This window comes from Salvelinus fontinalis, chromosome 7 (genome assembly GCF_029448725.1).
Source record: "Salvelinus fontinalis isolate EN_2023a chromosome 7, ASM2944872v1, whole genome shotgun sequence".
NCBI classification, from domain to species: domain Eukaryota; kingdom Metazoa; phylum Chordata; class Actinopteri; order Salmoniformes; family Salmonidae; genus Salvelinus; species Salvelinus fontinalis.
In genome coordinates this window covers 62,460,616-62,484,455 of record NC_074671.1, presented here as the reverse complement: position 1 = coordinate 62,484,455, position 23,840 = coordinate 62,460,616, and the positions used below count along the sequence as shown (strand labels likewise).

At 45.6% G+C, this 23,840-nt stretch overlaps 2 protein-coding genes across 3 annotated transcripts in view; both read right to left on the bottom strand.

The window, feature by feature from the left end:
- LOC129859980 (interleukin-18 receptor accessory protein-like) overlaps positions 1 to 4,484 on the bottom strand; it is a 9,109-nt gene extending 4,625 nt beyond the window's left edge. The window contains exons 1-6 of one of the 2 annotated variants that reach the window (XM_055930270.1): positions 3,690 to 4,484; positions 3,265 to 3,526; positions 2,319 to 2,481; positions 1,583 to 1,760; positions 1,294 to 1,359; positions 126 to 255 (exon numbers count right to left, since the gene is read on the bottom strand). In XM_055930270.1, coding sequence (XP_055786245.1) covers positions 126 to 255; positions 1,294 to 1,359; positions 1,583 to 1,760; positions 2,319 to 2,481; positions 3,265 to 3,526; positions 3,690 to 3,795 — 905 coding nt within the window. In that variant the 5' untranslated portion in view covers positions 3,796 to 4,484. The remainder of the gene's footprint in view (positions 1 to 125; positions 256 to 1,293; positions 1,360 to 1,582; positions 1,761 to 2,318; positions 2,482 to 3,264; positions 3,527 to 3,689) is intronic. The other variant, XM_055930271.1, reaches the window with a different exon arrangement.
- Positions 4,485 to 4,823: 339 nt separating this feature from the next.
- Positions 4,824 to 23,437, bottom strand: LOC129859979 (interleukin-18 receptor 1-like). Its single transcript, XM_055930269.1, has 12 exons — positions 22,990 to 23,437; positions 22,671 to 22,725; positions 21,998 to 22,232; positions 19,871 to 20,054; positions 18,467 to 18,635; positions 16,859 to 16,924; positions 12,222 to 12,348; positions 12,003 to 12,133; positions 11,376 to 11,525; positions 10,591 to 10,743; positions 7,073 to 7,257; positions 4,824 to 6,175 (listed from the first exon to the last, which is right to left on the bottom strand). Exons 2-12 carry the CDS (start codon positions 22,720 to 22,722, stop codon positions 5,993 to 5,995), a joined length of 1,635 nt encoding a protein of 544 aa, XP_055786244.1. The 5' UTR covers positions 22,723 to 22,725; positions 22,990 to 23,437; the 3' UTR covers positions 4,824 to 5,992.
- Positions 23,438 to 23,840: the final 403 nt, after the last annotated feature.

Below are 23,840 nucleotides of genomic sequence, written 5' to 3'. Positions count from 1 at the left end.
AATGATAGGTGGGTGCCTGACAACAACAAAAAGTTTCATGAATGAATCATTACTTCATTAATGTTAATGCTTAATATACAATAATACATGACGAGCATCAACAACAAAAATGAGATCCAACTCACTGTGCTTCCATCTCCATCAGTTTCATCATGTCTTCATGGTTGCTATGGGAACTGATCCACCACTGGACCACTGGGTCAAAGGTCCTCTGGAACCCAAACTGCACCTGACAGCTCAGATTATGAGGCTCCCCTGGGGAATAGAGGGTTGATATAAGGACTGGGCTGCATCCCTATTACCTATATAGTGCACTACCCCATAGGGCTCTGGTCTAAAGTAGTGCACTACCCCATAGGGCTCTGGTCTAAAGTAGTGCACTACCCATAGGGCTCTGGTCTAAAGTAGTGCACTACCCCATAGGGCTCTGGTCTAAAGTAGTGCACTACCCCATAGGGCTCTGGTCTAAAGTAGTGCACTACCCATAGGGCTCTGGTCTAAAGTAGTGCACTACCCCATAGGGCTCTGGTCTAAAGTAGTGCACTACCCCATAGGGCTCTGGTCTAAAGTAGTGCACTACCCCATAGGCCTCTGGTCTAAAGTAGTGCACTACCCCATAGGGCTCTGGTCTAAAGTAGTGCACTACCCCATAGGGCTCTGGTCTAAAGTAGTGCACTACCCCATAGGGCTCTGGTCTAAAGTAGTGCACTACCCCATAGGGCTCTGGTCTAAAGTAGTGCACTACCCCATAGGGCTCTGGTCTAAAGTAGTGCACTACCCCATAGGGCTCTGGTCTAAAGTAGTGCACTACCCCATAGGGCTCTGGTCAAAAGTAGTGCACAACCCCATAGGGCTCTGGTCTAAAGTAGTGCACTACCCCATAGGGCTATGGTCTAAAGTAGTGCACTACCCCATAGGGCTCTGGTCTAAAGTAGTGCACTCCCCCATAGGGCTCTGGTCTAAAGTAGTGCACTACCCCATAGGGCTCTGGTCTAAAGTAGTGCACTACCCCCATAGGGCTCTGGTCTAAAGTAGTGCACTACCCCATAGGGCTCTGGTCTAAAGTAGTGCACTACCCCATAGGGCTCTGGTCCAAAGTAGTGCACTACCCCATAGGGCTCTGGTCTAAAGTAGTGCACTACCCCATAGGGCTCTGGTCTAAAGTAGTGCACTATATAGGGAATATGTTGCCATTTAGGACGAAGCCATAAACTGGTGGAACACAGTGATCATACTCTATACACCTGCCATCATCAAATCAGTCAATCATTCAGCCTCAGGCTCTGCACTCACCCAGCTCCACGCCCTCCTCGTTGCCATGGGGATACGTCATCTGTGGAGGGTCTTTGGTGTCAGCTGCTGTGGAGGTAAAAGTGACATTTACTACAGTATGTGTGCGTTCATGTGAACGAGCACGTGTGGTGTGTGTGTGTGTGTGTGTGTGTGTGTGTGTGTGTGATTCGTAAGTGCGTGCATGTGATCATGTTTGTGTGGTGTGTGTATGGGCGTGCGTTCATCTGAACACTCTTGTGTGATGTGTGTTGGAAGACAGAGCCTGCAGTGACAGTCCTCCCCTACTTACGTATGACCGAGACGTTAACAGATCTCCTGACTGTCCAGGGGATCCCATTTTCTTCATAGGTGTAGTCACAGAAATACAGTGTAGCATCACTCACATAGACAGTACCCAGCAGAAGAGTACACCTGTCTACCACAGAGATGGTCCTCTCATCCTGTATCTCACACACAGGCCTGGCATCCTGCAGAGAAACACATGATGTAAAGCCATTATTCACTTGTTTGCCTGTTTAGTTGTTTGTTCATTTCTTTGTACATTCGTCTATTTATTCCATGCACGTGTTGACCTGTCACAGGTGAGTAGGTGTGTAACCGGTCACACGGGTGTATAAGGCTTGTATTTGTGCTTACTAAAGGTTAGGAGTTTGTGTAAAGTCTTAGATGCAGTGGAATGATACCATAATTACATTCTGAAGAGAAACAAACGTCAGGTGAAACCTGCCGTCCATAAATATATCACCCATCCAAACAACCAACCACCCACCCACCCAACCACCCACCCACCCACCCACCCACCCACCCACCCACCCACCCATCCAAACACCCACCCACCCACCCACCCACCCACCCACCCACCCACCCACCCAACCACCCACCCACCCATCCAAACACCCACCCACCCACCCAACCACCCACCCACCCACCCACCCACCCATCCAAACACCCACCCACCCACCCACCCACCCACCCATCCATCCATCCATCCATCCATCCATCCAAAAATCTGCTGGAATAATCACCTTGTACCATGTGACCTTTGACCTCTGTGTCTGACATTTGATGCCAGGGCATGGGATCCTGCCACCTTTGCCCAGAACCAGAGTGACCCTGTTCTCCTCTGTGTCCCTGGACCCCAGGCTGGCCCTCTCCATCACCTCCACATAGAAGTGGATCACCATACCCCTGTGATAATAACAACACACATTCAAATTCACACATTGTGTTTTGTAAAGGTCAAATATAGGCAAACTGTTTTTCAAAGTCAAACTCAGGCAAACTGTTCAAAGAAAGAACCACATTTGTATTGTCTTTGTGAAGGCGTTTTGGTCCTAAAGAGAATTCATGTAATGATGTGGCATGTTTTAGAAAGTTAGACTACTTCACTTCATCCGTCCATTCCACCAAAGCTTCTCTCACTTCTTCTGATCAAAGGGCAGGAAACAGAGAGACTCCTACCCAAACAGAGTTAATACAGACTACCTACCCTGTGAAACACAGAGGGGCCCACCCAAACAGAGTCAATACAGACCACCGACCCTGTGAAACAGAGAGAGGGGCCCACCCAAACAGAGTCAATACAGACTACCTACCCTGTGAAACAGAGAGAGGGGCCCACCCAAACAGAGTCAATACAGACTACCTACCCTGTGAAACAGAGAGAGGGGCCCACCCAAACAGAGTCAATACAGACCACCGACCCTGTGAAACAGAGAGAGGGGCCCACCCAAACAGAGTCAATACAGACCACCGACCCTGTGAAACAGAGAGAGGGGCCCACCCAAACAGAGTCAATACAGACCACCGGCCCTGTGAAACAGAGAGAGGGGCCCACCCAAACAGAGTCAATACAGACCACCTACCCTGTGAAACAGAGAGAGGGGCCCACCCAAACAGAGTCAATACAGACCACCGGCCCTGTGAAACAGAGAGAGGGGCCCACCCAAAGACCGTCAACAGACTACCTACCCTGTGTGGCATGTGTACTTCCCAGAGTCCTTTGCAGTAACGGTAGAGAACCAGAGCGCGTTCCCCCGTCCTGTCACGGCCCCGTCATCTCTGTCTCTGTTGGTTTCACCCTCTGCCCTCGACCAATCAGCTTCCTCAGAGCTGGCCGTGATGTTGTAGAGGCGCTCACAGAGACCGGCGGACTGTGGTTTGGTACATTGCATGACAAACGCCTCCCCAGAGAAAGCTTTGTAGCCGTACGTCTCTGAGCCTGGCTTCAAACCTACACGTGTCACACAAGAAAGACATCTCTCATTCCACACAGATGTGTGTATAATGTAATTAATCCTGAAGGCATATGATATGTCTATATGCACATGGAATATCTACCTGGTAAAATCTATAAATGTTGTTTTATACAATAGTTTGATAATAAAGATAAGTACCTTCTTCCTTGTCCCGGCGACTTTCACAGAAGTATCTCTGGAGGAAACATGCGATGATTGCTAAAGCCAGTGACGGTCCAGGGTGCATCACTCCGCACCACTTCATTCATTCATTCAGTTTACAATTGGCTCATTCATCCCCCTCCTCTCCCCTGTAACTATTCCCCAGGTCGTTGCTGTAAATGAGAACGTGTTCTCAGTCAACTTACCTGGTAAAATAAAGGTAAAATAAAAATAAAAAAATAAAAAAATAAATTCCAATATCAAACCCACCACTTCATTCATTCCAATATCAAACCCACCACTTCATTCATTCCAATATCAAATCCACCACTTCATTCATTCCAATATCAAACCCACCACTTCATTCATTCCAATGTCAAACCCACCACTTCATTCATTCCAATATCAAATCCACCACTTCATTCATTCCAATGTCAAACCCACCACTTCATTCATTCCAATATCAAATCCACCACTTCATTCATTCCAATATCAAATCCACCACTTCATTCATTCCAATATCAAACCCACCCCTGCGTGTCATAACTGTCACAAGGATCTGGGTTTCCTGGAAACAGAATCTCTTTCACCACTCTAAAACCAGACAAATAGCCGTCAGTCCCTTCATTTCCTAGTAAATGAAAAGGGACGCACCTGAACTAGTTTCCTTGCCTTCCACTGCCCTGTTCTCCAATAGCCACTAGTCTGTGCAGCTTGCCTCTTAGATGGTTGGAAACCAATCCTATCTGATACTGGCTCCCCTCAGAGATGCACCATGTGAAAACATGACCACCAGTTTCCTGTGTCAATGTACATTTCCTGGTTAAATGCAGAGAGCTCTACTTCGCTAGAAGTTTCACACCATCTTTGGGTGTGCATCTGTGGGTGTGGGTAGCCGGAGTGTGAAATGTGTCTGTGTAAGTATGCAAGGCTGATCTGTGATGTAAGAGAAGACAGCTTTGTTGCAAGTAGAAAACATTTATTGAAGCCCAGTGTCAATACATTAGCAACACTGAACAGTGGTGAGTCTATAGACCAATACATGCAAACAGAGTAGGGTGGACAGATATGTTCTGTAATTAATGATACAGGCTTTGGCACAGCCAAGACTTGGTTTGACATCTTTTGACAGAATCAGTGAGGCTGTGTCCCATATAGTCCACTACTTTTGACCAGGTCCCATAGACCATATGTACATTGTATGTCCAGGCTTAAATGCCCAAATAAAGGCGTAATAATTAATACGTCTAGATAAAACAGAACTAAAACACCAAATAAATGAACACAAAACAAGACAAATGTAATCACTCATCAATGCCTTCATCAATACATGTCATAATCCCATCTACTCATACTATGTGGATTATGAGACAATTCTTCATCTATATATCCTGTCTGGACATCCTGTTTACTGTTGTTGTCAGCATCATTTCACCAGGTCAAATTCCTGGTTCATGTCAATGTACTTGGTGATTCTATTGTGATTCTTATCATAGCAGACTCCTAAATAAAGCCCTATGAAATATCAAGGCCAAGGAATTCATGCATTTCTTCTCAATGTCACTTCTGTTTCATGTTTTTTGGGAGTGTACGTAACTACATTGAGGTGTGACCTGCTGCTGTGCGTGGTCTTTCCTTGAATCTCTTAAAGCTTTTTTTTTTTTTGGGGGGGGGGGGGGGGGTCTGGCCCCCGACTGGTAACAGAGAGAAACAGGTAGAGCGAGAAAGACAAGTCTTCTGTCCACTGGACAAGCAGAGTATACCGTGGTAGTTTTGGATGTCAGTGGGTCTTAAAGTAAATGTCCAGTGAAAATCTCACTTTTACAAGTTCATATTCCATTAACTCGTACCCAAATAATGTCCTATACTCGTATTTGTGGCCAATGTATACATTTGAGAAAACAAAACACACAAAAACCCCACCTCAAACTTATATCTCAAATACACTTCTTGCTATTTCCTCACAGAACATGATGTAATAATGTTGGCTCATTGGCCGAGCTGGCCAATCAGCGGTCTAGCCGCATTAATATTTTTAATGACCGGTATACGCCCACACCATTCTGTTTCTGGGGTAAGGAAAACTATTATAGGCAAAACTCTTATAGGTAAATAGTTAAAAATGGCACATTAATCAAGTTAGATGCATTTATTTCACCCCGGAGCAGGGTTGGGGTCAATTTGAAGTTAAAAAAACAAAAAAAAACATTGAAAATAGATGCCATTATTTCATTTGAATTTGAATTTCAGTTTACTTTGTGAAGTGACTGAACCCAAACCCTGCCCTGGATCCTATATAATCACAGAATGTTCCTCTCATCCTTCGGGGGGCACTGTCTGGTCCTGGCAGGCATACGGTAACGCAGCTCCTTCCAGAAGGGTGAGGAGAGGGGTTTGGAGTGGGAGCCCCTCCAGGTGACGGTGTGTCCTGACTGGGCCAGCAGCCGCAGGGCCTCAGAGAGGGAGTCCAGGTCCAGATCCACCTAAAACGTTTACAGAATAATGTAGTGAATTTTTGGGGGTAGCCCCGACCAAGACTTGAACAGAGGTCCACCGACTGCCAACCCAGCACCTTAGTTGTTACACCAAGAGATCCAAACCCCTTGACTAGATCACTAGGTGTTGTGTTAAGGTTGCTACAATTACTCATTTAGCTTATCTAGCGCTTTTCATTACAAAAGAGAATCTCGAAAAAGCACTGAAAACAAACATGCACCACCAATTACAAAAGTGGAAAAATACAAAGTGTTTCTAGTCAGCTTTAAAGGAAATGGAATTTAAGCCGTTTTAAAGTAAATGGAGTTGAAGCCGTTTTAAAGAAAATGGAGTTGAAGCAGAAAGACAGTATTTCATCAGCTCCAGGTCTATCTGTTTATTTAGTTTGAAAGACAGCATGGCATCAGCTCCAGGTCTATCTGTTTATTTAGTTTGAAAGACAGTATTTCATCAGCTCCAGGTCTATCTGTTTATTTAGTTTTAAAGACAGCATGGCATCAGCTCCAGGTCTATCTGTTTATTTAGTTTGAAAGACAGCATGGCATCAGCTCCAGGTCTATCTGTTTATTTAGTTTGAAAGACAGCATGGCATCAGCTCCAGGTCTATCTGTTTATTTAGTTTGAAAGACAGCATGGCATCAGCTCCAGGTCTATCTGTTTATTTAGTTTGAAAAACAGCATGGCATCAGCTCCAGGTCTATCTGTTAATTTGGGAAATTGATTTGACAGGGACAGCGCACATTCACCAACGGTATCGTCCCAAATGGCACCCTATTCCCTTTATAATGCACTACTTTAGAACAGGACCCATAACACTATATAGGGAATAGGGTGCCATTTGGGACACAGCCACAAAGCTAACTGTCGTCCATAGGTATAACTACCTGGCTGTCTGGGGCTGACTCTGTCTGGATGAGGACCAGCCAGGTCTGCCGTTCCACCAGTGCAGCATGGAGCCCAGTGAGCAGACTATACTGACTGTCCTGCCCTGGGTTCAGCCCCAGGCTGCTGGGCACCAGGATCAGTCTCCGGCTCTGCTCTATACACCGCAGCACCGCCTCAGCCACCGCTGGAAACACAGAGCACACACTTTACTGATACAGACACAGGAACAGATACAGGAACAGGAACGGGTACAGATACAGGAACAGGAACGGGTACAGGTACAGATACAGGAGCGGGTACAGATACAGGAACAGGAACGGGTACAGGTACAGATACAGGAACAGATACAGGAACAGATACAGGAACAGATACAGGAACAGGAACGGGTACAGGAACAGGACCGGGTACAGGAACAGGTACAGGAACAGATACAGGAACAGGAACGGGTACAGGTACAGATAAAGGAACAGATACAGGACAGGAACAGGTACAGGAACAGATACAGGAACGGGTACAGGTACAGATACAGGACAGGAACAGGTACAGGAACAGATACAGGAACAGGAACGGGTACAGGTACAGATACAGGTACAGATACAGGACAGGAACGGGTACAGGAACAGATACAGGAACGGGTACAGGTACAGGAACGGGTACAGGTACAGATACAGGAACGGATACAGGTACAGATACAGGAACAGATACAGGAACGGATACAGGAACAGATACAGGACCAGACACAGGAACAGATACAGGAACAGATACAGGAACAGATACAGGAACAGATACAGGAACAGGAGCGGGTACAGGTACAGATACAGGAACGGGTACAGGTACAGATACAGGAACGGGACCGGGTACAGGAACAGATACAGGAACAGATACAGGAACAGATACAGGAACAGATACAGGAACAGGACCGGGTACAGGAACAGATACAGGAACAGATACAGGAACAGATATAGGAACGGGTACAGGCACAGGAACAGATACAGGAACAGATACAGGAACAGGACCGGGTACAGGAACAGGTACAGGAACAGATACAGGAACAGGAACGGGTACAGGAACAGATACAGGAACAGGTACAGGAACAAGAACGGATACAGGAACGGGTACAGGAACAGGTACAGGAACAGATACAGGAACGGGAATGGGAACAGGTACAGGAACAGCTACATGAACGTGTACAGGAATGGGTACGGGAACAGGTACAGGAATGGGTACGAGTACAGGTACAGGAACGGATATGGGAACGTGGGTACAGGAACATATACAGGAACAGGAACCTGTAGAGGAACAGTAACCTGACAGGAATAAGAACATGTACAGGAACAGGTACGGATACAGGAATAGGAACAAAAACGGGTACGGGAATGGGTACGGGTACAGGAACAGATACAGGAACGGGAACAGGTACAGGAATGGATATGGGAACTGGTACAGATAGAGATACAGAACAGGTACAGAAACAGGAACAAGAACAGGAACAGGAACAGCTACAGGAAAAGGTACAGGAACAAGAACAGGAACAGATACAGGAACAGGTACAGGAACAAGAAAGGATACAGGAACAGGTACAGGAACAAGAACAGGTACAGAAACAGGAACAAGAACAGGAACAGGAACAGGAACAGATACAGGAACAGGTACAGGAACAAGAACGGATACAGGAACAAGAACAGATACAGGAACAAGAACAGGAACAGGTACAGGAACGGGAACAAGAACAGGTACTGGAACGGATACAGGTACAGGCTGAGGAGCAGGTAGAGGCAGAGGAATAGAAACAAGAACAGGTAGAGGAACAAGAACAGGAATGGATACAGGAACAGGTACAACAACAAGAACAGGAACTGATACAAGAACAGGAACAGGTACAGGAACAAAAACGGGTACGGGAATGGGTAAGGAAACTGGTACAGGTAGAGGAACAGGTAGAGGAACAAGAACAGGAACAGGTACAGGAACAAGAACAGGAACAAGAACAGGAACAGATAGAGGAACAAGAACAGATACAGGAACAGGTACAGGAACAAGAACAGGAACAGATACAGGAACGGGAACAGGTACGGGAATGGATATGGGAACTGGTACAGGTAGAGGTACAGGTAGAGGAACAAGAACAGGAACAGGTACAGGAACAAGAACAGGAACGGATACAGGAACAGGTACAAGAACAGGTACAAGAACACGAACAGGAACAGGTACAAGAACAGGAACAAGAACAGGAACAGATACAGGAACAAGAACCGATACAGGAACAAGAACAGGAACAGGTACAGGAACAAGAACGGATACAGGAACAGGTACAGGAATGGATACAGGTACAGGTAGAGGAACAGGAACAGGAACGGATACAGGTAGAGGAACAGATAGAGGTAGAGGTACAAGTAGAGGTAGAGGAACAGGTACAGGTAGAGAAGCAGGTAGAGGTAGAGGTAGAGGAAGAGGTACAGGTAGAGGAATATGTACAGGTAGAGGAACAGGTACAGGTAGAGGTAGAGGAACAGGTAGAGGAACAGGTAGAGGTAGTGGAACAGGTAGAGGGTCAGGTAGAGGTAGTGGAACAGGTACAGGTAGAGGTACAGGTACAGGTAGAGGTAGAGGAACAGGTACAGGTAGAGGCACAGGTGCAGGTAGAGGGACAGGTCCAGATAAAGGAACAGAAACAGGAACAAGTAGAGGTAGAGGAACAGGTAGAGGAACAGGTAGAGGTAGAGGAACAGGTAGAGGTAGAGGAACAGGTAGAGACACAGGTAGAGGTAGAGGAACAGGTAGAGGTAGAGGAACAGGTACAGGTACAGGTAGTAGAGGAACAGGTACAGGTACAGGTAGTAGAGGAACAGGTACAGGTAGAGGTAGAGGAACAGGTACAGGTAGAGGCACAGGTACAGGTAGAGGTACAGGTAGAGGAACAGGTAGAGGTAGAGGAACAGGTAGAGGTAGAGGAACAGGTAGAGGAACAGGTAGAGGAACAGGTACAGGTAGAGGAACAGGTAGAGGAACAGGTAGAGGAACAGGTACAGGTAGAGGAACAGGTAGAGGAACAGGTAGAGGAACAGGTACAGGTAGAGGAACAGGTAGAGGAACAGGTAGAGGAACAGGTAGAGGAACAGGTACAGGTAGAGGAACAGGTAGAGGAACAGGTACAGGTAGAGGAACAGGTAGAGGAACAGGTAGAGGAACAGGAACAGGTAGAGGCACAGGTAGAGGAACAGGTAGAGGAACAGGAACAGGTCCAGATAAAGGAACAGAAACAGAAACAGGTTCAAGAACCGTGCACAAACACACACACACACACACACACACACACACACACACACACACACACACACACACACACACACACACACACACACACACACACACACACACACACACACACACACAAACACACACACACACACACACACACACACACACACACACACACACACACACACACACACACACACACACACACACACACACACACCAGTATGAGGACAAATGTGAGGACAGTGGACTGACTCACCCTCCCCAGGGAGCACGTCACGGTCGTAGAGACACAGGCTGTAACCATACTCCTCTTCCAGCACCTCCTCCACCTGACGCCTGTCTTCCTCACTGACACCTGACTCTGTGTCACTCTTATAACACAACACATAGGCATCGTAACGCTTCCCATCTGAAACACACCATTCAGACAAGTTATAACACAGCAGATAGGCATTATAACACAGCAGATAGGCATTATAACACAGCAGATAGGCATTATAACACAGGACATAGGCATTATAACACAGGACATAGGCATTATAACACAGGACATAGGCATTATAACACAGCAGATAGGCATTATAACACAGCAGATAGGCATTATAACACAGGACATAGGCATTATAACACAGGACATAGGCATTATAACACAGTACATAGGCATTATAACACAGCAGATAGGCATTATAACACAGGACATAGGCATTATAACACAGCAGATAGGCATTATAACACAGGACATAGGCATTATAACGCAGGACATAGGCATTATAACACAGTACATAGGCATTATAACACAATACATAGGCATTATAACACAGGACATAGGCATTATAACACCGCACATAGGCATTATAACACAGGACATAGGCATTATAACACAGGACATAGGCATTATAACACAGGACATAGGCGTTGTTACACATCCCATCTGAAACTAACACAATTCATCCAAATGATGTGGTGAAACACGATCCACAACGAGACTGTTTGCATGAGACATGTTTGACAACACATGTTGGTGTCAGGTGTTATTCTCACCAGAGACGTTGTGTTGACACCAACCCAGATCATCTCTGAGAAATAGAATGATGTCCACCTTCAGCTTGACATAGACAACAGTCACCACCACCACCGTCACGGCAAAGACCCCCACTATACCCAGCACCAGGAAGTGGAACTGTGGTGGACCTAAAGGGTGACATGAAATACACACACACACACACACACACACACACACACACACACACACACACACACACACACACACACACACACACACACACACACACACACACACACACACACACACACACACACACAAATAAACCTGATAATATCAAACAGCTGTTACTGTACTGCAGAAAGAGAAACTGAAGAGAAAAAAAATCACAGAAAATCATCCTAATGTCACACAGAAGTGATCATAATCTCTTCTTGATTAAATGTCATGGTAACCTAAGAGCAGAAGAGATAATATCTTTTTGATTAAATGTCATGGTAACCTAAGAGCAGAAGAGATCATATCTTCTTGATTAAATGTCATGGTAACCTAAGAGCAGAAGAGAGGGTTCTGTGAAATGACCAGTAGAGTTTGATAAAGGCAGACTGTAATATTTTGAATGATTGGAAAGCTAAGATGTCCCTTTAAGAGGCTGCTTGACTTACTCTTCTGTTGGAAGGTGATGGAGACGTTGGAGTCCCCAGATGGAGACTCCACTTGACAGGTGTATGTGTTCCTGAGCTGCTCCTCTGACACCTGCCTGATCACCAGCGATGCCTGCTGGTGGCCATTCTCTCTGGAGAAAACAGTCAAGTGTGTTGTGGTAAGTGATTTTAAATAGGATTTGAACCCATGTCTGATCTGTAGTGAGTGTTCATGCTCACTCTGAAGTGTTATAAAACACTGGTAGGGTCTCCTGGTTCTTCTTCACAAAAGATATGTTTTCCATCCAGTGTAAGAGGTCAAATGCAGAGGACAGGACAGCGCTGCAGACCACCACCACAGTGGATCCTGGAGAAAACACAACATTCACTAACACTTTGATAACTACCTCTCTCAAAGAGTGCAGTGTATAAAGTCAGACAATCTCAGGCACTCCCTGTCACGAAAGGAGTACCCCAAGGCTCAATCCTAGGCCCCCGCTCGTCTCAATTTACATCAACAACATAACTCAGGCAGTAGGAAGCTCTCTCATCCATTTATATGCAGATGATACAGTCTTATACTCAGTTGGCCCCTCCCCGGATTTTGTGTTAAATGCTCTACAACAAAGCTATCTTAGTGTTCAACAAGCTTTCTCTATCCTTAACCTTAACCTCCAAAACAAAGGTCATGTGGTTTGGTAAGAAGGAGGCCCTTCCTCCCACAGGTGTAATTACTACCTCTGATGGTTTAGAGCTTGAGGTAGTCACCTCACACAAGTACGTGGGAGTATGGCTAGATGGTGCATTGTCCTTCTCTCAGCACATATAAAGCTGCAGGCTAAAGTTAAATCTAGACTTGGTTTTCTCTATCGTAAACGCTCCTCTTTCACCCCAGCTGCCCAACTAACCCTGATTCAGATGACCATCCTACCCATACTAGATTACGGAGACATAATTTATAGATCAGCAGGTAAGGGTGCTCTCGAGCAGCTAGATGTTCTTTACCATTCGGCCAGTAGATTTGCCACCAATGCTCCTTATAGGACACATCACTGCACTCTATACTCCTCTGTAAACTGGTCATCTCTGTATACCCGTCGCAAGACCCACTGGTTGATGCTTATTTATAAAACCCTCTTGGGCCTCACTTCCCCCTATCTGAGATCTACTGCAGCCCTCATCCTCCACATACAACACCCGTTCTGCCAGTCACATTCTGTTAAAGGTTACCCCCCGGAGATAAATGTTTTACATTTTACACATTTTGCCATGGTGTGTAGAAATGATGTTGCTGTTTTATTACTCATTTCATGCACTTTTTTTGTTTTAGAGTTCATTTCGTGCAATTCTACTAATTGTGCAATCTGCTGTCCTACAATACTACACATTTTACCATACCGTGATTAAAGCATTTAGAGAAGATAGCCACTAGCCTAACCTACCAATATAACATGATAGCTGGACACTAGCCTAACCTATCAATATAAAATATGATAGCTGGCCACTAGCCTAACCTACCAATATAAAATATGATAGCTGGCCACTAGCCTAACGTACCAATATAAAATATGATAGCTGGCCACTAGCCTAACGTACCAATATAAAATATGATAGCTGGCCACTAGCCTAACCTGTCACGCCCTGGCCTTAGTATTCTTTGTTTTCTTAATTATTTTAGTTAGGTCAGGGTGTGACATGGGTAATTTATGTGGGTTTTGTAGTGTCTAGGGTGGTTGTAAGGTTTAGGGGGTTTATTTAGAGTAGTTGGGTTTATGTTTAGTGTAGTTGTCTAGGTGTGTCTATGGTTGAGTGTAGGTGTTTAGGAAAGTCTATGGTTGCCTGAATTGGGTCTCAATTAGAGACAGCTGGATATTGTTGTCTCTGATTGGGAGCCATATTTAAGGTAACTATAGGCTTTAGCTGTTTGTGGGGAATTGTCTATGGTGAACGTTTGTAGCCTGTGTGTGTGCACTACGTTTATAGCTTCACGGTCGTTTGTTGTTTTGTTAGTTTGTAAGTGTTTTGTTTCGTGTTTTTCCGTCTTGTTAATTTAAATTATGTATTCACAACCCGCTGCGCCTTGGTCGAATCACTACTCCTCCTCCTCGGATGAAGAGGAAGAGGATTACCGTTACAGAACCACCCACCAAACCCGGATCAAGCAGCGGGTAAACGGACAGCGCACGAAACAGGATTTCTGGTCTTGGGAGGAAATCATAGAAGGAAAGGGACCATGGGCTAAAGTTGGAGTATATCACCGCCTATGGGAACAGCTGGAGGCAGCTCGGAGAGCGGAGGAAACCGGAGAGAGGAACCGGCGTTATGAGGGGACGCGTCTAGCACGGAAGCCCGAAAAGCCCGTGAGTACTGCCCAAAAATTTCTTGGGGGGGGGGGGGGGCTAAGAGGTAGTGGGCCAAGGGCAGGTAGGAGACCTGCGCCCACTTCCCAGGCTAACCGTGGAGAGCGGGAGTACGGTGTTACGCAGTAGAGCGCACGGTGTCTCCTGTACGTGTGCATAGCCCAGTGCGGGTTATTCCACCTCCCCGCACTGGTAGGGCTAGATTGGGCATTGAGCCAAATGTCATGAAGCCGGCCCTACATATCTGGCCACCAGTACGTCTCCTTGGGCCGGCTTACATGGCACCAGCCTTACGCATGGTGTCCCCGGTTCGCCTACATAGTCCGGTGCGGGTTATTCCACCTCCCCGCACTGGTCGGGCGACGGGGAGCATTCAACCAGGTAAGGTTGGGCAGGCTCGGTGCTCAAGGGAGCCAGTACGCCTGCACGGTCCGGTATTTCCGGCGCCACCTCCCCGCCCCAGCCTAGTACCAACAGTGCCTACACCACGCACCAGGTTTCCAGTGCGTTTTCAGAGCCCTGTTCCTCCTCCACGCACTCTCTCTATGGTGCGTGTCTCCAGCCTAGTGCCTCCAGTTCCGGCACCACGCACTAAGCCACCTGTGCGTCTCCTGAGTCCTGTACACACTGTTATTTCTCCCTGCACTCGTCCTGAGGTGCGTGCCCTCAGCCCGGTACCACCAGTTCTGGTACCATGCACCAGTCCTATAGTGCGCCTTGAGAACTCAGTGTGCCCTGTTGTTGTTCCCCGCACTAGCCTGAAGGTGCGTGTCCTGAGCCCGGTACCTCCAGTTCCGGCACCACGCACCAGGCCTACAGTGCGTCTCAGCCGGCCAGAGTCTGCCGTCTGCCCAACGGTGCTTGAACTGCCCGTCTGTATTGAGCCTTCAAAGCCGCCCGTCTGCCATGAGCCTGCAAAGCCGCCCGTCTGCCATGAGCCTACAGAGCCTTCCGCCAGACAGGAGCCGCTAGAGCCTTCCGCCAGACAGGAGCCGCTAGAGCCTTCCGCCAGACAGGAGCAGCCAAAGCCTTCAGCCAGACAGGATCAGTCTGAGCCATCCGTCTCCACAGCGCCATCTGAGCCATCCGTCTCCGCAGCGCCATCTGAGCCATCCGTCTCCGCAGCGCCATCTGAGCCATCCGTCTCCTCAGCGCCATCTGAGCCATCCGTCTCCCCAGCGCCGTCTGAGCCATCCGTCTCCCCAGCGCCGTCTGAGCCATCCGTCTGTCCCGAGCCATTAGAGCCGCCCGTCTGTCCCGAGCCATCAGAGCCGTTAGTCAGTCAGCAGCCGCTAGAGCCATTCGTCAGTCAGGATCTCCCAGAGCCGCCAACCAGACAGGATCTGCCAGAGCCGCCAACCAGACAGGATCTGCCAGAGCCGCCAACCAGACAGGATCTGCCAGAGCCGCCAACCAGACAGGATCTGCCAGAGCCGCCAACCAGACAGGATCTGCCAGAGCCGCCAACCAGACAGGATCTGCCAGAGCCGCCAGCCAGCCATGAGCGTCCAGAGCCGTCAGCCAGCCATGAGCGTCCAGAGCCGTCAGCCAGCCATGAGCGTCCAGAGCCGTCAGCCAGCCATGAGCGTCCAGAGCCGTCAGCCAGCCATGAGCGTCCAGAGCCGTCAGCCAGCCATGAGCGTCCAGAGCCGTCAGCCAGCCATGAGCGTCCAGAGTCGTCAGCCAGTCATGAGCTGTCCCTTAGCCCAGAGCGGCTATTTATCCAGAACTGCCCCTCAGTCCAGAGCTGTCTCTCTGTCCGGAGCTGCCTTTCAGTCCGGAGTTGCCCCTCTATCCTGAGCTACCTCTCTATCCTGAGCTACCTCTCTATCCTGAGCTACCTCTCTATCCTGAGCTATCCCTCTGTCCTGAGCTATCGACCTCCCGGGTGGCGCAGTGGTCTAGGGCACTGCATCGCAGTGCTAGCTGCGCCACCAGAGTCTCTGGGTTCGCGCCCAGGCTGGGTTGGGTTCGCGCCCAGGCTCTGTCGCAGCCGGCTGCAACCGGGAGGTCCGTGGGGCGACGCACAATTGGCATAGCGTCGTCCGGGTTAGGGAGGGTTTGGCCGGTAGGGATATCCTTGTCTCAGTATGTAAAATGTAATAGAATGTATGCACTCTACTGTAAGTCGCTCTGGATAAGAGCGTCTGCTAAATGACTAAAATGTAAAAAAATAAATAAAATGTAAATGTGTGTCGTCATAGTGATGTGGAACAAACTGAAACTTCTGCCTTGTTTCAATGTGGATTTGAATGTCGTTGAGAAGTGTCAAAGATTTGTTTTCACAAACATCCTTTCTGAATTTAAAAGTAATCCACGAAGTAATCATCTAGTTTTTCAAAAGTATCTGTAATCTGATTACAACATTTTTGCTGGTAATGTAGCGGATTACAGTTACCATTTTTTGTAATCCCTTACATGTAATCCGTTACTCCCCAACCCTGCACACACATTCACACACACGTGACAATAAAGACACTAATTGACACCCATACAGATAGGTAGAGAGCAACTCACCCATATCTACTTCAATAACCTCCCCATCCTGAGGTTTGATGATCTTTGGCATAACCTGGGAACTTCCTGTACAATACAATTAATATCTCTGTAGTCAAAACTCAAATATCACTGTAGCTGAAACAGAAATATCACTGTAGCTGAAACAGAAATATCACTGTAGCTGACAGAGAAATATCACTGTAGCTAAAACAGAAATATCACTGTAGCTGAAACAGAAATATCACTGTAGCTGAAACAGAAATATCACTGTAGCTGACAGAGAAATATCACTGTAGCTAAAACAGAAATATCACTGTAGCTGAAACAGAAATATCACTGTAGCTGACAGAGAAATATCACTGTAGCTGAAACAGAAATATCACTGTAGCTAATACCAAATATCACTATAGCTGAAACAGAAATATCACTGTAGCTGAAACAGAAATATCACTGTAGCTAATACCAAATATCACTATAGCTGAAACAGAAATATCCCTGTAGCTGAAACAGAAATATCACTGTAGCTGAAACAGAAATATCACTGTAGCTGAAACAGAAATATCACTGTAGCTAATACCAAATATCACTATAGCTGAAACAGAAATATCACTGTAGTTAAAACAGAAATATCACTGTAGCTGAAACAGGAATATCACTGTAGCTGAAACAGAAATATCACTGTAGCTAAAACAGAAATATCACTGTAGCTGACAGAGAAATGTCACTGTAGTTAAAACAGAAATATCACTGTAGCTGAAACCGAAATATCACTGTAGCTGACAGATAAATATCACTGTAGCTGAAACAGAAATATCACTGTAGCTGAAACAGAAATATCACTGTAGCTAATACCAAATATCACTGTAGCTGAAACAGAGAAATATCACTGTAGCTGAAACAGAAATATCACTGTAGCTGAAACAGAAATATCACTGTAGCTAATACCAAATATCACTGTAGCTGACAGAGAAATATCACTGTAGCTAAAACAGAAATATCACTGTAGCTGAAACAGAAATATCCCTGTAGCTGAAACAGAAATATCACTGTAGCTGACAGAGAAATATCACTGTAGCTGAAACAGAAATATCACTGTAGCTGAAACAGAAATATCACTGTAGCTGACAGAGAAATATCACTGTAGCTGAAACAGAAATATCACTGTAGCTGAAACAGAAATATCACTGTAGCTGAAACAGAAATATCACTGTAGTTAAAACAGAAATATGAATGTAGTTAAAAGGAAACTCTTTCCATAATATTGTTTTGAACAAAATAAAGCAGCAATATGAGCAAAAGTTACAGATCCTTGTCCTTGCATTGTCTTTAGCCTTCCCCTATAACCCAGATTCAGATCCACCAAACATGAAATACATCTTAATTGACAAATACATTTCACGGTATCTTTGCAAAAGGTCAGAAGCTCCAAAACCATACAGCAGGGTTGGGGTCAATTCCATTTCAATTCCAGTTGATTCAGGAAGTACACTGAAATTCTAATTCCCTTCAATTCTTTTCAATGAATAAACATTTCAAATTGGAATTGGATTTAATTTCTGAATTGACTGGAATTTAAATGGAATTGATCCCAACCCTGATAACCAGTACTGTCCAGTAACTTCTTACCTTCTTTAACTGTCCTCTCCATGGTTCTGGACAAGGTAAACACCTGTCCATCATGGAGGCTAGAGTTGTATGTGTAGTATGAAGTGCAGGTATAGTAACCACTGTCACTCTCAGAAGCACTCGTCAGGTATCCATCGCCAAAGTCAGTGGGTAACTCTGTGTTACAGTTCTACAATACATGCATCAAGACACAGGTAAAAAAAACTGTAATAAACATGTAATACATATGTAGTAACAGTTAATACACATGTAATAAACAGGTAATACATATGTAGTAAACAGGTAATACATATGTAATACAGGTAATACACATGTAATAACAGTTAATACACATGTAATAAACAGGTAATAAATAGGTAATACACATGTAATAACAGTTAATACACATGTAATAAACAGGTAATGCACATGTAATAAACAGGTAATAAACAGGTAATAAACAGGTAATACATATGTAGTAAACAGGTAATAAACAGTTAATACACATGTAATAAACAGGTAATACATATGTAGTAAACAGGTAATAAACAGTTAATACACATGTAATAAACAGGTAATACGTATGTAGTAAACAGGTAATACATATGTAGTAAACAGGTAATAAACAGTTAATACACATGTAATAACAGTTAATACACATGTAATAAACAGGTAATAAACAGGTAATAACAGTTAATACACATGTAATAAACAGGTAATACACAGGTAATACATATGTAGTAAACAGGTAATGTTTAATAATGTAATACACAGGGAGTTTTTCCTAGCCACCATACTTCTACATCTGCATTGCTTGCAGTTTGTGGTTTTGAACTGGGTTTCTGTATAAGCACTTTGTGACATCGGCTGAAGTAAAATTATAAATAAATGTGATTAATAAACTGGCAATAAACAGGTAATAAACTGGTAATAAACAGGTAATAAACAGGTAATATAAAGCCAGTGTCTATTGACGCTAATCACAAAACTGAGAGCTGTTTTTGCTGCACCATCCATGACTGGTGAACTAAAAGGTTGATGCTGGTCCCTATGCTAACTAGAACACCCACTCAGGCTAGGGGAAAAACATAATATAACAGGAAATACCCTGTGGCTTTTGGTCTATTTCATTTTCATTTAAGTCACTTAGCAGACGCTCTTATCCAGAGCGACTTACAAGTACATACATTCATACTTTTTTTGCACTGGTGCCCCGTGGTCTAGTGGGAAAAAAATCACAATCAACAGACTATTCAATAGTACCTTGCCAACGGCTAGAGGGAAAACACACCTCTTCAAGCACATGTAATGACGCATGTCTTTAGTTTCAGCCAAAGGCAAGTAAGAAGAACTAGTGGAAACGCAACATCACTGGATATTTACTTCTACTTTGTCATCTGCTGGGGGGAGGAGGGGGGGTCATACCTTGTACCACGTATAATTATGTGTTGTGAAGTTTTGTGGGATGCTGTCTGACGTGCAGGTTAACTTTTCACAGGACTGTTTCAGATAGCAAGTGGATACGTACACATCCACATCTGTGTAACACTGGCCAGAGAACACTGTGATGTTAAACCACGCTGTTCTCAGGGGCTGGCCACTGGCGTCGCTGCAACAGTCCAGAGAGAGATATGACCATTAATCAACCAATCAATCACACCATCAACCATTCAATCAGTCAATGAATCAATGCGTCAATAGAATGACGCATAAATTACATCATAGGGAAGCAGAAGACAATTAAAGAACAAAAGTATGATTGATAAAACGGACAATAAAAGGCCAACTAGATTTGTAAGAGACAGACACTTACAGTAGGAAACAGGAGTAGGACCCCTGTTGGTTGGTCCAGACACGTAAAGTAGTAAACAGGAGTAGGACCCCTGTTGGTTGGTCCAGACACTTACAGTAGTAAACAGGAGTAGGACCCCTGTTGGTTGGTCCAGACACTTACAGTAGTAAACAGGAGTAGGACCCTTGTTGGTTGGTCCAGACACTTACAGTAGTAAACAGGAGTAGGACCCCTGTTGGTTGTTCCAGACACTTACAGTAGTAAACAGGAGTAGGACCCCTGTTGCTTGGTCCAGACACTTACAGTAGTAAACAGGAGTAGGACCCCTGTTGCTTGGTCCAGACACTTACAGTAGTAAACAGGAGTAGGACCCCTGTTGGTTGGTCCAGACACTTACAGTAGAGAGCAGGAGTAGGACCCCTGTTGATTGGTCCAGACACTTACAGTAGTAAACAGGAGTAGGACCCCTGTTGGTTGGTCCAGACACTTACAGTAGAGAGCAGGAGTAGGACCCCTGTTGGTTGGTCCAGACACTTACAGTAGAGAGCAGGAGAAGGACCCCTGTTGGTTGGTCCAGACACTTACAGTAGAGAGCAGGAGAAGGACCCCTGTTGGTTGGTCCAGACACTTACAGTAGAGAGCAGCAGTAGGACCCCTGTTGGTTGGTCCAGACACTTACAGTAGAGAGCAGCAGTAGGACCCCTGTTGGTTGGTCCAGACACTTACAGTAGAGAGCAGGAGAAGGACCCCTGTTGGTTGGTCCAGACACTTACAGTAGAGAGCAGCAGTAGGACCCCTGTTGGTTGGTCCAGACACTTACAGTAGAGAGCAGGAGTAGGACCCCTGTTGGTTGGTCCAGACACTTACAGTAGGAAACAGGAGTAGGACCCCTGTTGGTTGGTCCAGACACTTACAGTAGAGAGCAGGAGAAGGACCCCTGTTGGTTGGTCCAGACACTTACAGTAGGAAACAGGAGTAGGACCCCTGTTGGTTGGTCCAGACACTTACAGTAGTAAACAGGAGTAGGACCCCTGTTAGTTGGTCCAGACACTTACAGTAGAGAGCAGGAGTAGGACTCCTGTTGGTTGGTCCAGACACTTACAGTAGAGAGCAGGAGTAGGACCCCTGTTGGTTGGTCCAGACACTTACAGTAGTAAACAGGAGTAGGACCCCTGTTGGTTGGTCCAGACACTTACAGTAGAGAGCAGGAGTAGGACCCCTGTTGGTTGGTCCAGACACTTACAGTAGAGAGCAGGAGTAGGACCCCTGTTGGTTGGTCCAGACACTTACAGTAGTAAACAGGAGTAGGACCCCTGTTGGTTGGTCCAGACACTTACAGTAGAGAGCAGGAGTAGGACCCCTGTTGGTTGGTCCAGACACTTACAGTAGTAAACAGGAGTAGGACCCCTGTTGGTTGGTCCAGACACTTACAGTAGAGAGCAGGAGTAGGACCCCTGTTGGTTGGTCCAGACACTTACAGTAGGAAACAGGAGTAGGACCCCTGTTGGTTGGTCCAGACACTTACAGTAGTAAACAGGAGTAGGACCCCTGTTGGTTGGTCCAGACACTTACAGTAGAGAGCAGGAGTAGGACCCCTGTTGGTTGGTCCAGACACTTACAGTAGAGAGCAGCAGTAGGACCCCTGTTGGTTGGTCCAGACACTTACAGTAGAGAGCAGGAGTAGGACCCCTGTTGGTTGGTCCAGACACTTACAGTAGAGAGCAGGAGTAGGACCCCTGTTGGTTGGGAGAGACACTTACAGTAGAGAGCAGGAGTAGGACCCCTGTTGGTTGGGAGAGACCCTCAGGATGATGAGAGTGTCTTCAGACCTCCACACCGCAGGCTCCTGAAGCTCCCCAGGCCCAGAGTGGTTGCTCCATGCCAGGGTCAGGTTCCCCTCCCTGTGCCCTGCCTTGGTGGTCCGCAGTGGGCACTGGAGCACTGCCATCTCTCCCTCCCGGACATGAACAGACGTATGGCCTCCTCTGACTAGCTCTGTGGGAAGAACATCCAAGATAGACCGTCTCAGTGGAGGACGGAGGGCACCTTATTCCCTATATAGTGCACTACTTTTGACCAGGGTCCATGGCACCCTATTTCCTATACACTGTACTACTTCTGACAAGGGTCCATGGCACCATATTCCCTATATATAGTGCACTACTTTAGATCAGGGCTCTCCGTTGGGCTATGGTCAAGAGTAGTGCACTATGTAGGGTAGCCTAAATGTACTGTACAAATATTTTATGCGGTACAAATAAACATTTTACACCAACATTCAAATTGTTATAGGGTGCTCAATAGTACAACAATTAGCGATGAAAGGTTTGTTTTATGAATGGTCTTTTTGGTTGGTTATCAGCAGTTTCTAGGGCAGGATACTCATCATGTGTTACTTATAAAACATGTTGTGACCTGCTCATTCTAACAGACCTTTGGTTGCAGAGAGGACGAGGAACATAATCAGTGGGGTCATCTTCACCATGTTCTTAATTCACACAGACAAACACACAAACACACACAGAGAGAGAAAGTCAGCTGGGGGAAAGCCCTCTGAACAACAAGCCATAAAAAATATATGGAAAAAGATGACAGCCAGAGAAACTTAATAGAACTTTTCATGAAAGTGAAATATAAACAGGTACTACCAGATCAGTATAATAGTATTGTGTTATAGCAAGCTGCATGACTATAGATAGAATAAGAATAACCTACAATACAACAACATTCAGTAAAGGAATGAATAACTTACTCAGCTGTGAGTGTGGAGGTAAATTCCAAGATTATATTGTGTATTTTCGCAGACCATTAACAGAAACTTAGGTAATGCTTTCTGTTCTCGGCTACTTCCCTTTAAACTTTATAATAGCAGTTTCGTTCTCGGTATGAACTGGAATTTCGATATTAATATATTATATTTCACATGACTCCTCCTATAATCTATAGTCAAATTGACCGAGTGAATAAAGCTATTGACTCAGTTTAGTGGCCTAGTTGTATGCTGCCCACTGATGAAGACTTCGCCTACTGACCAGAAGATGTCAAAGTGAAACTTAGTGATTCTAGTGCCATTGCAGGTGCTATATGCAGACTTGACAATGCGTTACATAATGATTGTGGTTTCCCAGAAATCCTGGTGTATCTAGGATATTGGCGCCACCTTCTTTCTGTGTGTGAGAAGAGCAGACCGCGACACTAGCTACTATTGGTAGAGTTGAAAATGCGATGCAAACACACTGAACTCTAGATTTTATTCGGTACCTGTACATTTGAAGGAAAAACAACATTTTTTGTGCACTACGTCATCACATGCTGATTTTTATCCCAACAAGTCCGTTTAGTGGAAACACCACTGGTGAGGAAGTGCACATATTTTATTTTTGCGGATTTTTTCAATATTATCATGAAAATGTCGCCAATTGGACGTACAGGTACCGAATAAAATCTAGAGTTCAGTGTGTTTGCATCGCATTTTCAACTCTACCAATAGTTTCGACAAAAACTGTTGCATAAAATAGCAAATGTGCCTACTCCGTTCTTGCCACATGCGCTCTAGTCAACAGTTCGCAGATAACGTGCGGGTATTTGTCAAAGAGCATCGAT

Bases quoted from the DNA above. Each gene is read 5' to 3' on its own strand.
- LOC129859979 (XM_055930269.1), bottom strand. From the start codon at position 22,722: ATGGTGAAGATGACCCCACTGATTATGTTCCTCGTCCTCTCTGCAACC. The intron at 16,925-18,466 runs GTAAGAAGTTAC...TGTATTGTACAG, and splicing joins GGAGAGGACAGTTAAAGAAG to GAAGTTCCCAGGTTATGCCA. The intron at 10,744-11,375 runs GTGAGAATAACA...GGTGTGTTTCAG, and splicing joins GTGTCAACACAACGTCTCTG to ATGGGAAGCGTTACGATGCC.